Source organism: Rhincodon typus, chromosome 4, assembly GCF_021869965.1.
Source record: "Rhincodon typus isolate 14 chromosome 4, sRhiTyp1.1, whole genome shotgun sequence".
Taxonomy (NCBI): domain Eukaryota; kingdom Metazoa; phylum Chordata; class Chondrichthyes; order Orectolobiformes; family Rhincodontidae; genus Rhincodon; species Rhincodon typus.
The window spans coordinates 41,365,927-41,382,268 of NC_063335.1; the positions used below are offsets into that span (position 1 = coordinate 41,365,927).

The window sequence follows — 16,342 nt, forward strand, 5'->3', positions numbered from 1 at the left end:
TGCTGCTTGGCCTGCTGTGTTCATCCAGCCCTGCACCTTGTTGTCTCGGATTCTCCAGCATCTGCAGTTCCTACTATCTCTCATGTGCCCCTTGTGAGTTGTGTGTAATTTAGCAGTTGGTTGCAGTGATCCTTGATATTTTGGCCTGAATATTGTGGTATCTAAAATGCACAATTAAATTTTAGGGAACAAAATTAACAAAACCTTAATTATTTCATATTAGCTTTAGTGATTGCTCTGAGTGCTTTCGTTTAAAAGCTAGAGCCACGGCATCAAAGAAATTGAATGCTCATTTTGGTCAGTTTACACAAGTGGGCATTTTCTGTCCACAGCTGTTATCTTTGGTAAACTTCATTATTTTAAAATGATAGCTGTATGTTAGTCGCATTTTGTTTGCCTCTTGTCCAAAAGGTCACAGGTTCACTCCAGAGATTTGAGTAAAAATCCAAACTGGCAGCCTGGTGCATTACTGAGAGAGTATGGCACTGTAAGAGGTACTGCCTTCCAGATAAAACATTAACTGAGTCTGAGGATCCACAGGCACCCATGAGTGCATCAAGCACACCTGAAGAGAGAACTATTCATTTATTTCCCTCTTTAGTATAAAGAGCTTTGAAGCACCTTCCAGTGCACATGGAAAGCTATTAACATGCTGAATCGATGGTGGTGTGTTACAGACCACACCAGAAGTCCATGTTTCCAAGGCAGCCTGCACTTTTACATGCCTGTTGTAGTGTGGAGATATGGTTGGTAACAAGAAAGGCTCTAATTTTCTTCGCACCACGTGGTTTCCCAGGAATCTCTCACTGCCTTCTGTAGTCATGTTGGGAGGGTGGTGGATGATGCTCTATTCGATTGACTGAATTGTGAATGCACCTTCCTTGGCTATCAAGTCCTGGAGTGGGTTTTGAACCTGGGGATTCTCGTTCAAAGGCAGGGACACCATCCACTGCACCGGAAGACCTCCCAGTTATTGCCAGCCAAGGGAAATGTAAATAAGCAACTGAATTGCTGGCACTGTTGTCCCCTTGTTCTCCTACGGCTTTTCCGTAAGCCCTGCCTTGTTTGAAATGGTGCAGCGAGTACAGGTCAATTACAGGGATAATGTATAGCTCTATTCTATCTGTTGCCTCGGTGAGTGAATCTGTGTTTCTTACTGCCACAGATGAGCAACACCTGCAGGGAGCATATCTTAGAAAATCAGGGGCAACTAGTAAATGTTTGCTATGAAAAATCTACACCCACATTGTGACGAGTTGACCTTCCCCACTGTGCGCACACAGACAGTCTAGTCATAGAAGGGCAGCAGTGTGGTTAGCACTGCTGCCTCACAGCGCCAGGGACCTGGGTTTGATTCCACCCTCAGGTGACTGTCTGTGTGGAGTTTGCACATTCTCCCTGTGTCTGTACGGGTTTCCTCTGTACGCTCTGGTTTCCTCCCACAGTCCAAGGATGTGGAGTTTAGGTGGATTGGCCATGCTAAATTGCCCAAGGATGTGCATGCTATGTGGATTAGCCATGGGAAATACAGGGTTACAGGGATAGTGTGGGGGTGGGTCTGAATGGGATGCTTTTTGGAGGGTCAGTGTGGACTCAATGGGCCGAATGGCCATTGTAAACACGGTAGGGATTCTGTATTACTATGGGAATATCAGGAGGCTATACAGGTTATCGAGTCTGAGTCGGGTCTTTGAAAGATCTATCAAATTAATCCCACAACTTTGCTGTTACCCTGTAGTCCTGGAATTTTCTCTACTTCAAAGGCTCAATCTCTGAGGACTGTAGTCACAGGCAGATTGCCAGTCTGCTGTGTTTTTTTAAATTTATTTAGAGGTTATGTTGGGGAAGTGGGGTTTGAATCGGGTGTATGGTGGGGCTCAGTGTGCGTGATTGGGGTGATGGGGACAGCAGTATAAGTTATCCAGGAGTCAGAGCAAGACATTTTGAACATTGAGTTTGAAAAAGCAAACATAAGAAGCCATGTGATTTCAGCTGAGCAATACCTGCTGTGGTGTTCACTGATAGGATTTTACTAATCTCCAGGGAAAGAGAGACAAGGATCCAGGAACAAGTTCATATAGGGGGGGAAGAGGCCCACAACATTTGGAGGTTCCATTATTAGCAATCTCCAGGCCAGTCAGGGCTGGGGACAAGTCCTGAGATGTGCAGAAATCAGTGAGAAGAAAGCTCCGGAAGCAGAAGACTGTGGCAGTGTCAGAGAGAGAGTGCAAAGCTGTTGAAGATAGGAGGTTAGGGAATCCATGTAAATTAATAGCAAGCCGAATTAGCAGCCTGTTTTAGGGGACACAACTGAAGAACGTAGTGAACGCACAGTGATTTTCTGAAAGGAAACAGGATACAACCATGCCATCTGAGAAAGAAATGTTAGTGTGGAGATTCCTAATGAAGGTTCAAGTGCTTGTAAGGGTGTCCCTACCTTCATGCAGCCGTGAGCATGAGTCACAAAAGGTTGTGTTGCCAGCCTAATGCCAGGTCTAAGCATGTCTCCTCAGAGTTAGAGAGGACCCTGGAGTAGATGGGAAAGGATTCAGTTGTCATTATCCACATTTGTACCAATGACATTGACAGGAGTAGAAAGGAGTTTCTGGTGAAAGATTTTGAACAGTAACGAGTAGAATTAAAAAGCAGAACCTGTAAGGTAATAATCACTGGATTACTACCTGAACCGTGGGCAAACTGGCATAGGGTAAATGAAGAGTTAAATACTTGAAGATTGGTAGGAGGATTGACTTTCAGTTCATGGGCCATAAACTGTGATGGGACCAGTGTCCTGGTGACTGAAATAACTAGGACTTTATTTGGGTAATGAAATTTGGAGTGGAACAGAAAGGACGAAAAGCAGTAAAGAGGGGAAAGTAGTAAGAAAGCAAAATTAGTTAATGGCTCCTTAATTAAATGTATTTGGAACAAAATAAATGAATTGGCAGCACAGATAGATGTTAATGAGTATGATTTTCTAACTACTGCAGTGACATAGTTACAAGGAGATCAAAGCTGGGAACCAAATATTCAGGGATATGTGACTTTTCAAACTATCAAGCAGGAAGGAAAGGATGATGAGGTAACCATGTCAGTCTGGGGTGGAATAAATCTGATAAGAAGAAATGGTCTTGGATCAGAAGATGTAGAATCCGTTTGAGTAGAGGTAAAAAAATAACAAGGAGAAGACGACACTGGTGGGGTAAGTCATAAGCCATCTAACGGTAGCTATATAGTGGGACAGAAAATAAGTCAAGAGATAATGATGGCACATTATAAAAGGTAGTATATTAATCATGGGTGACTTCAGTCTTCATGTAGATTGGGAAAATCAAGTTGACAAAGATAGCCACAGGAAAAATTCATAAATTGTATTCAGGAAAGGTTTATGGAGCAATATGTTACGGATCCAACCAGGGATAAGGCTATTTTGGATATTGTAATGAGACAGGTTCAATAAATTATTTCAGAGTAAAGATCCCCTAAGAAAGTGTGACCGTAGCATTGTAGACTTTAGCATTCAGTTTGAAATTTGGAGTTTAGAAGAATGAGAGGTGGACTTATTATTTCGATAAGATCAACAGGTGGATGTGGAGAAGTTGTTCCCTCTTGTGAGATGGTCTCAGACCAGACAGAGGGTCACCCATTTCAAACAGAGAAGGTGGATTATTTTTCTGAGAAGAGTGGAATTCTTTACTGCAGAAGGTGGTAGAGGCTTGGTCATTAACAATTCTCAAGGGTGAGACAGACGGATTTTTATTCAGTAAGGGAATCAAGGGTTGTAGGGTAAAGGCAAGCAAGTGGCGTTGAGGGTTATTAGATCAGCTGTGATCTTATTAAATAGCAGACCAGACTCAGTGGGTCAAATGGCTTACATCTGCTCCTATGTTGTTTTATCTTTTGCTGGGGAAAAAAGGGATGAGTCTTTTTGATATTTGTAACAAGATGTTTCGTATTTTTCTTGTCTAGTGCTTTTTTGAGTGTAATAAGCTTTTATGTTCTTTTGTTACCAGTACATTGACCTCTTGTGAATGTGTTCAGTGACTGACCCCCATGGTCAACAAAAAGAAAAATAAAGCTTATGGCCTATCAAGCCAGGTCTCACTCTGGCATCTGACTTGTCAAGTATCAGCTGGGATCATAGCAATTTTCTTCCACCACCTATTCATTTCATGTCTTCCAGATCAAAATTTGCTGTGTTTTTAAAAAGAAATTATCCTCACGTTACTTCTGCGTTTGTGGTCAATGTCCTCAAATATGCATCCTCCTCTTACCGACATTTTTGCGTGAGAAACCAGCTTCTGTTCAGTCAGCTGAGAAAAGCACTTTATAGTTTTGAACACCTCCGTTAAACTTGCCTCCGTGCCCTCTCTGCTCCACAGGAAACAATCGCAGCTACTTTGGCCTGTCCATGTAGCTGAAGTTTCTCATCCCTGGTCTTTGCTACCAGACAGCTTTCTGCCTAAATCAGTTGTGATTTAAGCGGGAAAGAAAGTGATTGAGTGGACAATAAAAAGAATATCGATCGGAGCGGATAATGTTTGTATTCAGCATCTCTTGCCAATCCTTACAGTAATGTTTTCCGCTCATAACGCTTTGTTTCAAAACATACGATTGCTGCTGTAAAAATGGAAGGAAAGAAATGGCTGTAGCATCCTAAGTGTGAGTTCAAGCACAGTGTGTTTCTTAAGATCTTGATAATGTAGTAAGAGCTTCTATAACAAAATAAAATGCTCCAAATTCCTTCATAGGAACACTATAAAACAAAATTTGATACCATGCCTCTTGAGATATTGGATCAAATCATCAATCACTTGGTCAAAGGAGGTAGTTCTGGGAGGTTTCTGCTGTATATTAGTGAGTTATGATAGAAGCGTTCATGTTTTGAACCTGAAAGCCTAGTTGTGCATTGGCACACTGTTTGATTTTCTTGGGTGTTTGGGTGCAGCACAGTACTGCGAGGAGCAGCTGCAAGTTGGGTTGATTTTTAAATAGAATCTGATTTTTAAATGTGCATTAATTGGAAAATGCTTGCAATCCTCCGTCTCATATTTTTCAACCAAAACATATTTAAATACTGGTTACGTTTGAATAATTAAAGCATGCAGAATATGCAGATGTCATATATGTTAAGAAATTGGAAAATGAGTGCGTCTTCCACAGAAAAGAAGAGCGTACTTTAATGATTCTAGAGATATAAAATGACATTCTTTTATTTGGTGAAATTCACAGAGCTTAGCCCAGTGGGATACTTTCTGTTTCCCGTGAGGGAGCACCAGCAATCATTGTAAGTGCTTTATAAATGATGCCTAATATTCTTTTTTACCCCTTGGAGATATGTTCAATAAGTGTTTATCTAGTAGTTGAGTTTGGATAATTTCTGCTCAGTTGTCTTGACAATGTCACGACAATGTCTTCAGTTGCCCAGTGGAAGCAGTGGAATTCTCTCCCTAAAGCTTTCCTCTTCTCTGTTCCTTTAAATTACTGGATAAAATTGAACCTTTTGACCAAGATTTTGATCAAGAGTCCTAACAACTCCCTGTGTATCTTCGTGTGAGGAGTGTCTTCTGCTATTTCCAAGGCGCTGTATAAATACGAGCTGTTGTTGCAGCAGATAGAATGAATTGTCTTGACCCGGTTTGCTGTGACCCTCGGTGTGTTCAATAGCATAGAATAATAGCTCTTTCAAAGAGCCTGACTCAGCACCATGCCCCTGCTCTTCCTCCGCAGCAGGTTTTTTCCTCTTTTCAAGTATTTACCAATCCCCTTGGAAAGTAATTATTGAATCTGCTTCCAACATCATTTAAGGAAGTGGATTCCAGACCACATCAACTCACTCAGTCTCCTCATGTTGCATCCGTTTCTTTTCTAATTACCTTTTAACGTTATTCTCTGAATGTAATTATATCTGAAGTGCAGTGTTGTAGAAGTAATTAAGTATTTCAAATAGAATAATTACCTATATATGATAAATGCAGACAAAAATGCTTTATTGTAACAGCATTTATGACTATTATTTATGACTAGTTAAGTTAAACACAGCAAAGTTAAATTGCTGAATAAGTGGTTAAAATGCACAGCAGATCAATTGATATGTGAAAGAAACAATTTGATTCATTTTTCAGATATAACCGTTCAAATCAATACAGAATATTTTTGATGTGTAATCTTAACGTGGCCTATTTAAATTATGGGTGAGCTGGTGTGTTGTGACTTTTATACAAGGACCACTGATGTTGTAATTAAGGTTAACACTGGAAATTGCAGGAAAATCGTTCACGTGTACAGTTCATCTCTGGAAGCATGTGTGCTGCAGATATGGGGCTTTTGAAAAATTCACTCAAAGGATGTGGGTATTGCTGTCTGGGTCAGCAGTTTATTGCCCGTCCCTTTTTGCCCTTGAGAAGATGGCGGTGAGTCATTTCCTTGGACCACTGCTGTCTGTGCAGTGAGGGTAAACACTTGCAAATGTTTGATCCCATGCGGTGACAGAGTTCCTGGGTGCAGAGGTACCATTGAAGGATTTTTGGTATTTACACTGAGCATCTTCAAGGTGGTGTGGTCGCTGCACTTTTAGCAGGCTGCTTTGTCCTGGATTGTGTCAAACCCTTTTCCCTTTGTTGGAGCTGCCAGGTTAATGAAGAATATTTCATCACACTCCTGACGTGTGGTTTCTTGATGATGGACAGGCATTAAGCAGTCTGAAGATATGCTACTCGCTCCAGCGTTCCTAGTTGTTAGCCTTTGCGAGCGACCATAATATTTACGTGAGACAACAAGGTGCAGAGCTGGATGAACACAGCAGGCCAAGCAGCATCATAGCATTTGCAGTTCCTACTATCTCTGATAATATTTATGTGGCTTGTCAAGTTCCTCCCACGCTTATTGCTGATCTGGGAAGACGAGTTGCAGTATGGGGTCTATTTGCAAAGGCAGTTGGGGATCCCAACAAATACAGCTGCCACCTCCATCCTATGAAAGAATAAATAAAAATAAACCAAACCCCTTAGTCTGTTCCTGTTGAGATTTTTACGTCAAAAATCTCTGTGAGTTACCTTAAGAAACTCAGTTCCTTTCTTCAGTCTCCTGCCACTTGGGTCCTTTTGAGCTAAAGTGTCAATTGATTTTAAAACAAGTTTTACTCTCGGCGTCATCACTACGTCAATGTAGTTCCCAATGGGGATTTGCTCTAAGTCGTGAAATGAAGAGGATCTTTGAAGAGATGCCAGTCAGCTTGTACTCTGAAATAACCTTCAATTACTCGCATTGCTAGAACAGGGAAGCTGATCTTGCTTTTAACAAAGAGGCTTGTATTTCTATATAACCTTTCTCAACCACTAGTTATCTCAACATAAGAAGGGCGTGGCACAACAAGCATCAGCCACGGCCAGGTTGCTGCACCCAGTTAATCTCTAACATGATTTGTCGCACCCACCTGGCATGAGTGTCTTGGTAAGGTCTAGGTCAGCAGAAAGTTAGACGTACAGGGATAACACAGCTAGCGACTGGTTTCAGCCTTAGTGTGGCCATTAGGTGATGGGAGGTTCACTTCCATTTTAATTGCCTGCTTCATCAGCTCTGGGTAGAGCTCCCGAATGGAGCGAGATGCAGTTTGAATCTTCCAGGACTTTTTGTTCATCCATTATCACCCTTAACTGTTTCCTTCCCTTCAAATGTCCTGCTGCTAACACAATGCTGCCTGCTGAAACCTGCAACAGGATTTGTGCGAATAATCAGACCCAGAAAGCTTGAACGCTGTGAACACATTATCACCCGTGTGAGATTAACACTTGTTAACATTTTATAACTTATTTATAGCAGGACAGGAAACAAGGCATGGGTACTGCTTACCTAATTGTTTTAGCTGCATATTATGCTTGTCGTTTAGCAATGTTCATTGTTAGTTATCAATTTCCATTGGTTAGATGTATACTTTTGATCAAAAAATTATGTGTAGAATTTTTTTTCTGAAGGAGCAGAGCTGTGTTTTATTTTGAAAAACATTGGCAGACTTTATGGAGAAAATCTGCAAGTGAGTGCTCATGGAGTGTGTTTGCTGCTCAGGGAACTTTGCACAACTCATCGGCTAACTCTTTCAACATGTAATTTGGATACTTATTACTCTCCAACAGCTTAACTAATTGAAAGGCTGTGATTAGGAGGGTGGATGAGTTCATTTTTGCCCCCATTCTAAGCCATATTGTATTTTATTGGTAGTTTTTAAGTTAAACTCATTGTCTGTGCAGTTCGTCCAGTAGAAATGTAATGTACAAAATGCTGGTTCCATTTAAGCGCAGCTAGGTCACAGTTACTTTTCAAGAGAGGAGATCTGGTTTACCTGTCTGGGCCTTGATATGACTCCAGGCCTGTGAATGGCTCTTGGCTCCGCCTCGGGAGAAGCCACTGTCAAGGGAACATCGCCCGTGTTTTGAGAGGGAGGCTTGCTATTGCTCTGTAGTGACAAAGTATAGGTGTGAGCTTTGTGAGAGAACTAGTATCCCAAGAAATAATTTGTAAAAACATAATGACCTGGGCTGGAATTTTACAGCCTCCCAGCCTCAGATTTGAAGGGGAGGGATCTCATAAGTATAGGTGACTGCCCACGGTCTACCCACCCATCATGACTTTCTTGCATTTTTCAGGAGACCCTTAGACCTAGTCATGTGTAGTCCCTTGTCCAACAGCCACCACCAGTACCTTCCCTGGAGTAGGGGGAGACTTCCACCAGGAGGGTAGCCCAGCAGCTTTAAGTGGGCAAGCTGGTGTCAGGCAAGGTGCATGGCAGGATAGGAGCATCTTCTGTGGGTCCTGTGTGCCCATCAGATTCATTTTTCTCCCACAAGGCCATACCAACCAACTCCGATTACTCACCCCCTTCATCGGGGGCGGGGGGGCTGCCTGTAGACCAAGTAGAGGCCAATGCTTGAACTTACTGCTGCTGGGGCTAGTCTGGTTGGGTGCCCTCCAAGGTGGACCACCCCAGATAGAAATAGAATTCTTGCCATTAGCCAGTGGGCGGCCAACTAAATGCTGTGAGCTAGCTGGTAATAGGCAAGGACGCAGACTGTGCTGAAGGGGAAAATGTCAATCTCCAAGAAGTCCCACTCCTCACTCTCTTCTTTTGCAAGTTATTTCGATAAAAGTCCCAGGGCTTATTTTTCCAGAATAAACAGTCCAAGCAGATCAGACAGCAATTGTACGGTGCTCTCTATCTGGCCTTTTATATGGATTTGAGACTGTCCGTGCGCGGATCTGTCGCCACTTTGACCCTATTGGTGGCATATTGAGTAGAAGCACATGGTGATATGCTGAACTGTCTGAGACCCAGACTGACCCTGCTGCCTGCTGAGTTGGATGGCCAACAATGAGGCCACTCAGTTCCTGTGCCTGGCAGATTACAGTAAAACATTATTTGTCCCAGCTTAATCTTTGCTCATTCCATCTGAACAGGAAGGGAGTTATTTTGATCAGAACAAGCCTAATATGTTCCAATCTAAACAGTGGTGCTCACGGCTGCTATAGATGTGCCAGATGTAATTATAACATTCAATCTAATGCATCACTGAAAAGAAAACATTGGCAGTGGAGGCATTGTGTGTTCTAAGCCGAGTACTAAATTCAGCCGTATCTTATTAAAAACACTCAATAATTTACTCATTATTGCTGTGACTGTGGTGTCCCCATATGTAACTGTGCTGTTAGATTTTGTTGATTAATTTCTCTAATAAAAAATGGAGATATGCATTGCACTAGTGTCTTTCATGAATAAAGGGTGTCTCAGATCACTGATAAGTAGCCACTGTTATAATCTAAGAAATGCAGCAGCAAATTTTACAAAGCAAGCTCCTTCAACAAAAATGAAATAAATGACAAGATAAGCTTTGAGAGCATTTCTGAATTTCTGAAGGGTCCCGACCCGAAACGTCAGCTTTCCTGCTTCTCTGATGCTGCCTAGCCTGCTGTGTTCCTGCAGCTCCGCACGGTGTTATCTCAGACTCCAGTATCGGCAGTTCTTACTATCTCTTTGAGAGCGTAGCAGTGGTTTTAGATGTTACAGTTTCCTTGCTGTTCTTCCACTTGGGACCATTTACAGCCTCCAAGAGGACAGGTAATGCGTTGGCTTATTGCATCATTGTAAGACAGCACTTCTGACAGTCCAGCACTCTCTTCCACTACTCCAAGGCATTGGCCTAGATCGTGAATTCAGGCAGGTCTTTGATATGGAGGTGGAACGTATAGTCTTCTGACTCAGAAGAGGCAAAAAAACTAAGGTAACAGTTCAGTACATTGAATGGAAGCTTCCTGTTCACTGCCACCTGGTTCCGTTGTACAAAGACTTCGATTCCAATGTCATTTGTCGTGTGTGTGTGTGTTTTGGGGGGTGTGGGGGGATATGGCAAGATATTCTCAGGAATGTTTTGAATTGTTGTTTCTGGTGGCAATAAGCAAACTAAACAATTAATTGAAGGGAAGCAAAAAACTAAATAAAATGGTGACCCCTTGACTCTGTAACGATGAAGGAAGTTGCGTCTGGATTTGCTGTTTAGGACAGCAACATGGACAATGATGCTTTGTTTCGAGGATCCTGTGATGAACAAATACAAGATGCATTTATATAGCACCTTCAGTATGAATTGATCTCAGTGTTTCACAGTGGTGTTATTAATAGAAATCAAAGTCACACCACGTAAGGAGCTAAAGGATGGAGTATCAAAGTCTTCAGCAAAGAGATGGATTTCAAAACGTGTAGTAAAGGAAGATCTCATGATGGAAGAGGCAGAGAAACTTAGGAAATTTATGAGCTTCCGGTCTCCAGTGGTGGAGCAATTTATATTGAGACAAAAGACCAGAATTGGAGGAGCGCAGTTATTTCAGAGGTTTGTAGGACTAGAGGAAATTGTAGACAGAGGGAGGGGCAACGCTGTGATGGAATTTGAAAATAAGCATAAAATTGAGGTGTTGGTTAGCTGAGCCAATATAATACAGGTTTATAAACTATATAGAACTTAATGTGAGTTTGGAAGTGGCAGCGGAGTTTTGCCTGACTTCAACTTTGACTTAAATCCCATCTGGAAGGGCAAGAGGCAACAGAAACATGGGGATAGCACTACCACTGCCACGCATGCCAATCTGATTTGGAAATATATCCTTGTTCCTTCTTTGTCAATGGGTCAAAATCCTAGAATTCCCTTCAGGACAACATTGTGGGTGTATCAGCAACAGGCGGTTCACACCAGTTCAAGGAGGTGGCTCCCAACCTCATCTTAACCTCCAATTATGTCCTCATGGAGTCCGACAGGACACCGAGGTTCTGAGCAATCTGATCCAGACTTGCATGGTTTCCGTGGGGAGCGGGTAATCTGTTGCTGGGGGAAAGAAAAGTTACTTCACTGAAACGGGCCATTGGTGAGAGTTTGTCTCGTGTAGTGTCCACAGTTTTGGTGAGAATTATGTAATTGTGTTAATAGTGATTCAAAGGGGGTTGTCTAAATTGGTATCTGGAATGGGCAGGTTGTCTTATGAGGAAATGTTGGACAGGCTGTACAGTATTTGTTTTCAATGCTGTTTTGAAGAGTGAGGGGTGATGAGATTGAAATTTATAAGGTCCCAAATAATCTTGGCAAAGTGAATGTTAAAAAGATGTTTCCTTTTATGGATATGTTCAAAACTAGGACCACTTCTGGGCTCATGCATTTTGGACAGAGACAAAAAGATGTATTTTCTCTTGGAAGATTGTGCAACATTGCAATTCTGCCTCAGAAGGCAGTAGAGATTGGGTGACTGGATATTTTTAATGGAGAGGTAGGTTGATTCTTGTTAGGCAAGGGAATCAACGCTTATTGGGAGTAGGTGGGAATCTGGAATTTAAAGCACATGATCTTAATTGTGGAGCCATCTTGAGGGCCCACATGGCCTATTTGTGCTCCTATTTCATTATATTCTTCCCAGTATTTAGCTGGCGGTAATTTCTGATTATCCATCACTAAATGTTGGGCAGTGTTGTGACCACTTGGCAACGGTGGAGGGCTCATAAGATTATAAGATGTAGGAGTAGAAGTAGACCATTCAGCCCATTAAGTTCTGCTCCACCAATCAATCAGATCATGGCTGATCTGGTAACTCCCATCTCCAGTCTCCTGCCTTTTCCTCGTGATCCCTTGATTGTTTTAAATGATTAAAAATCTGTCTATCCCATCCTTGAATAAACTTAATGACCCAGTCTCAATAGTCCTCTGCGTTAAAGAATTCCACTGATTCATTATCATCTGGGAGAAGAAATTCCTCCTCATCTCTGCTGTCTGGTCCTAGGCTGCCCGACAAAGGGAAATAACCTTTCTGCATCCATCCTGACAAGTCCTTAAGAACCTTGGATCTGTCAGTAAGGTCACCTCTCATTCTTCTGTATTCCAACGATGAGAAAGAGGGAGTGTATTAGTTTATCACTCTTACATAGAAGGATATTTACGACTTGGTTCGGAGTTATTTCAGTTTTGCGGAAAGTATAAATTGCAGGCAATTGCATATAGGATTTGAGAGTTGACTCTCCACATCTCAATAATCCAATGACATTTATTGTCTGGATTTACTGATAACACCCTCCCCTATGTGAAGGTTGTCAGGGTCCCTGGAATAATACCTCAAAATGAGTCATTGCCTTCAGGTGAAGTGGAGCGACAGGCATGGTAAACAGTGAGAAGTAGATTCACTCTCACATCTAAACACTGAGTTAACATCACTAATCAACGTATCGCATTCTCTCTCTCGCTCTCCTTCTCACACACACACACACCCCTCCCTAAGTGAGCACAGTTTCCAGTTGTAATATAACTGAGGTACAAATTAAGATTTCCATTGTGTGAATAGGACAAGTCATGGCACGCTGGAGCAAAGATGGTTATTAGAAAGTGCATTTGAGGCACTAATTGGATTCACTAACTTTGGCACATATTATCCAGTTTTCTTATTTATGCTGAGCTGTATCTGTGAGTAGCATATAAATTAGTCTCTGGATTCTAGTCTCAAAATTACCACTTGTAACAGGAAATGAATAATGGTTTTAACTACAACCAAATGTCTTAAACCTGTTACATACCACTTCCAGATTTACCAGGCTGCCCGTGTAACCCAATCAGCAAACTGTCTTCAAAATTTTAACCCTTTTTTATATGGTTAAGTCCTGGCAGATATTGTTATTATACAGTGTGCACATCTGAATAAAAACACAACCCGGTTCTAGATTTCGTTAGATTTGACAGTGACTAAGCAGTTGAAACCACAATGTTGTGGGCACAGTTGAGGATTGGACCTCCATACACTCTCGTTTCTACATCTTGAAGTAAATTAACCATTTATACAACAAATTTCCACAGTTCTAAGTAAGCATAGAAATGCAACGTGTAAATGAAGTAATTTATCGTTAAAATTAATCTTTAGACCACTTCGGCAATGGTCTCTTGTGAATCCAATGCTGCAGTTTAGGAATCTTTGTCTTAAACAAAAGTACAAGGGAAAAGTCATGAGCGGCTGCTAATTTATTGACTACCCATCCATGACCTGCTAACTTTTTAAACCGTATGATATGTGTGTCAGCTGCGACTCAGTTTATAATGCTTTCGAATCAGAATCCGAAGGTTGTGAGTTCAAGTCCCAGCCTTAATAAATCCAGACTTAATAAAGTTTGAACGAGTTTGCATGTCTGCCCACAGTCCCTGGACAATTAAGGCTGTGCATAAGATTAAATGTGGTGGAACAAGAAACTTGAGCCAACAGCAGAGGTATTATTTGGCAGAAAATATGAAACAGATTTGTGGGTTAAGACAGAGATGGTAGGAACTGCAGATGCTGGAGAATCTGAGATAACAAGGTGTAGAGCAGTGAGAAGGGTCTAGGCCCGAAACGTCAGCCTTCCTGCTCCTCTGATGCTGCTTGGCTTGCTGTGTTCATCCAGCTCTACACCTTGTTATCTCCGTGGATTAAGACACTTTATTGAAGTATTCAGCTAGTGTAAGGTTATCAAAAGGCTAGCTGGTCATTTGTTTGTAATTGTAAGGCCTTTGCTGCAAGCACTTTGAACCATAGAGAGGTTACGGCACAGAAAGAGACCATTCAGCCCATTGTGTCTGCACTGGCATGAGAAGAAAAAATAAACTAGCTGCCCATTTTTAAACTCACCTTCCAGGAGGTTACAGAGCTTCATGTGCAGATCCTGGTACCTTTTAAACAAGTTGTTTCTGCCTCCAAACCAAAACCGGGCAGTGAATTCCAGACACCGCCCTTTTTCCTCATGTATCTTCTAATCCTTCTCTGAATCATTTTCTGAAGAAGGGTCCAGACCCGAAACGTTAGCTTTCCTGCTCCTCTGATGCTGCTTGGCCTGCTGTGTTCATCTAGCTCTACACCTTGTTATCTTAAATGAGAACTTAATGAGGCAGGGATCATTGACTTTTTAAATGGAAGAGTGGGAGGGGTCTTGTGGCATAGTGGTAGTGACCCTACCTCTCAGCCAGGAGACCCAAATTCAAGTCGAGTCTGCTCCAGTTCTGGGTCATTGCATCTCTGAGCAGGTTGATGAAAGATTTCTAATTGAAGAGTGGACACACATTTTAAACAGAATAAGGAAAAGGTGTTGCTTGTCCCTGCATTGCACAAACCCACTTCTGGCTAAGGTTGACAGGGTGCAACCATCAGGAAAGACTGAAACAGTTGGGCTGTGCTCACAGGAAAAGAAATGACTGAACCGTGGCCCAATAGTAGTCTTAAAAATCATGATTTGATTGGGTAGACGTAGAGAAAGTGTTTCCATTGTGGGGAAAACCAAAAAGTAGTCAGAGTCACTAATAAATCCAATAGGAATTCAGGACAGACATCTTTACCAAGTGAGTAGACTTTGCAGCCACAAGGAGTAGTTTAGGCAAACAGCAGAGATACATTTAAGGAGAAGTTGGATAAACACATGGGGGAGAAAGGAACAGGAGGACGAGTTGTTAGGCTGAGGTGAAGAATAGTGGAAGAAGGGCCACATGGAGTATAAAAACCAGGCTGGACCAGTTGTGTCCCTGTGTAATTCTCGTTGACTTTATTTAATGATGTAGGTGGACGATATCTTGGGTGAAGACAGTGATAATGAAAGTGAGAATGAGAAAGAAGAGAAGATGGAGGAGCAGCGTGTACAGCCACAGGAGGAAGCACTGCAGCAAGATCAGCAGACAGTGCAAATTGGTGAAACTGAAAATCAGAAGCCTGAAATAGAAACAAGACCTAAATCATCCTCGAGTGAAGAAAGCTTAACGGGCAGAGTTCCCAGGTAGGCGTCATTCTGTTTTTTTCCTTTGAACTTACGGAAAGACAACTTTATTATTATGACCTAAAAGCTTCCATCAAATCAGGCAGTCAGCCACTTTGCTGGAAGTTTAACATCACTTTGACTTTGAAGGTTGATGGTTTTGTTTCACTGCTGTTTAGTGACTAGCTGAACTCCTTAACATGGCAAAATATTGCCCCAAAAGGTTGTTTAAAGTCTTGAACTGTGTAACTGAATTTGCTAAATTCTACATTCTTTGGTAGAGAAGTTCTGTTTCTGCTCAAGTCTGATATATGTGGGTTGAAGAGATTGAGCTTTTTCATGGCACATGAAAACAAAATTAACTTAAAATCTAAATTTTGCAAGTACTTTTTTTTTAATGAGTTTTTCACCCTATCTCTCCCACAGTTCGAGTCCCATTTGGAGTAAATTTTTCTGAGCTTTGCTTGTCTCTCTGGCCGCTTTGTCCAAATGTTTGTGCATTTGGTAGGGGCTATAACACTGATGGTAATATCACTGGATTAGTAATCCAGAACAACGCCAGTCTAATGCTGTACAGACCTAGGTTCGAATCCCATCATGGCAGATGGTGAAATTTGAATTCAGTGCACTAATGTCCTTTCAGGAAGTAAATCTACCGTACTTATCTGCCCAATGATGGGCAATATATGCTGGCCTAGCCAGCAACGCGCACATCCCTGAATTTAAAAAAAGTCCGCCTGGACTGTATATGGGCTACCTAGGGATATCACAGGAAAGTTACTACCAATTTGTGCTTTTGGTTGAGATCCCTGGATCTCCCATGTGCCGCTCCTCCTAAACCTGAGCAAGCTGCAGTGTCTCCATCCTCCTTGCTATTGAGCTCAGTTAAATAATTTTTTTTGTGGAGGTTATGATATTTAGTCAGTTGGTGGTGTGCTGATAAATCGAGCAGCTCCGTTAGAGAAGGTGTTGAGCTCCCTGAGTGTTACTGCGGTTTGATTTCTAGAGGCAAAAGGTGGATATGCCATACACTCTTCCTGTATATGGGGCACACTAAAA

General features: G+C 41.9%; 1 protein-coding gene across 5 annotated transcripts in view; it reads left to right on the forward strand.

Moving 5' to 3' along the window:
* ctdp1 (CTD (carboxy-terminal domain, RNA polymerase II, polypeptide A) phosphatase, subunit 1) overlaps window positions 1-16,342 on the forward strand; it is a 293,011-nt gene that overhangs the window by 218,681 nt on the left and 57,988 nt on the right. For 4 of the 5 annotated variants that reach the window (XM_048595768.1, XM_048595764.1, XM_048595766.1 and 1 more), the window contains exon 12: window positions 15,093-15,304. The exons of the other annotated variant lie outside the window; for it this stretch is intronic. In XM_048595768.1, coding sequence (XP_048451725.1) covers window positions 15,093-15,304 — 212 coding nt within the window. The remainder of the gene's footprint in view (window positions 1-15,092; window positions 15,305-16,342) is intronic. 5 annotated transcript variants of the gene reach the window in all.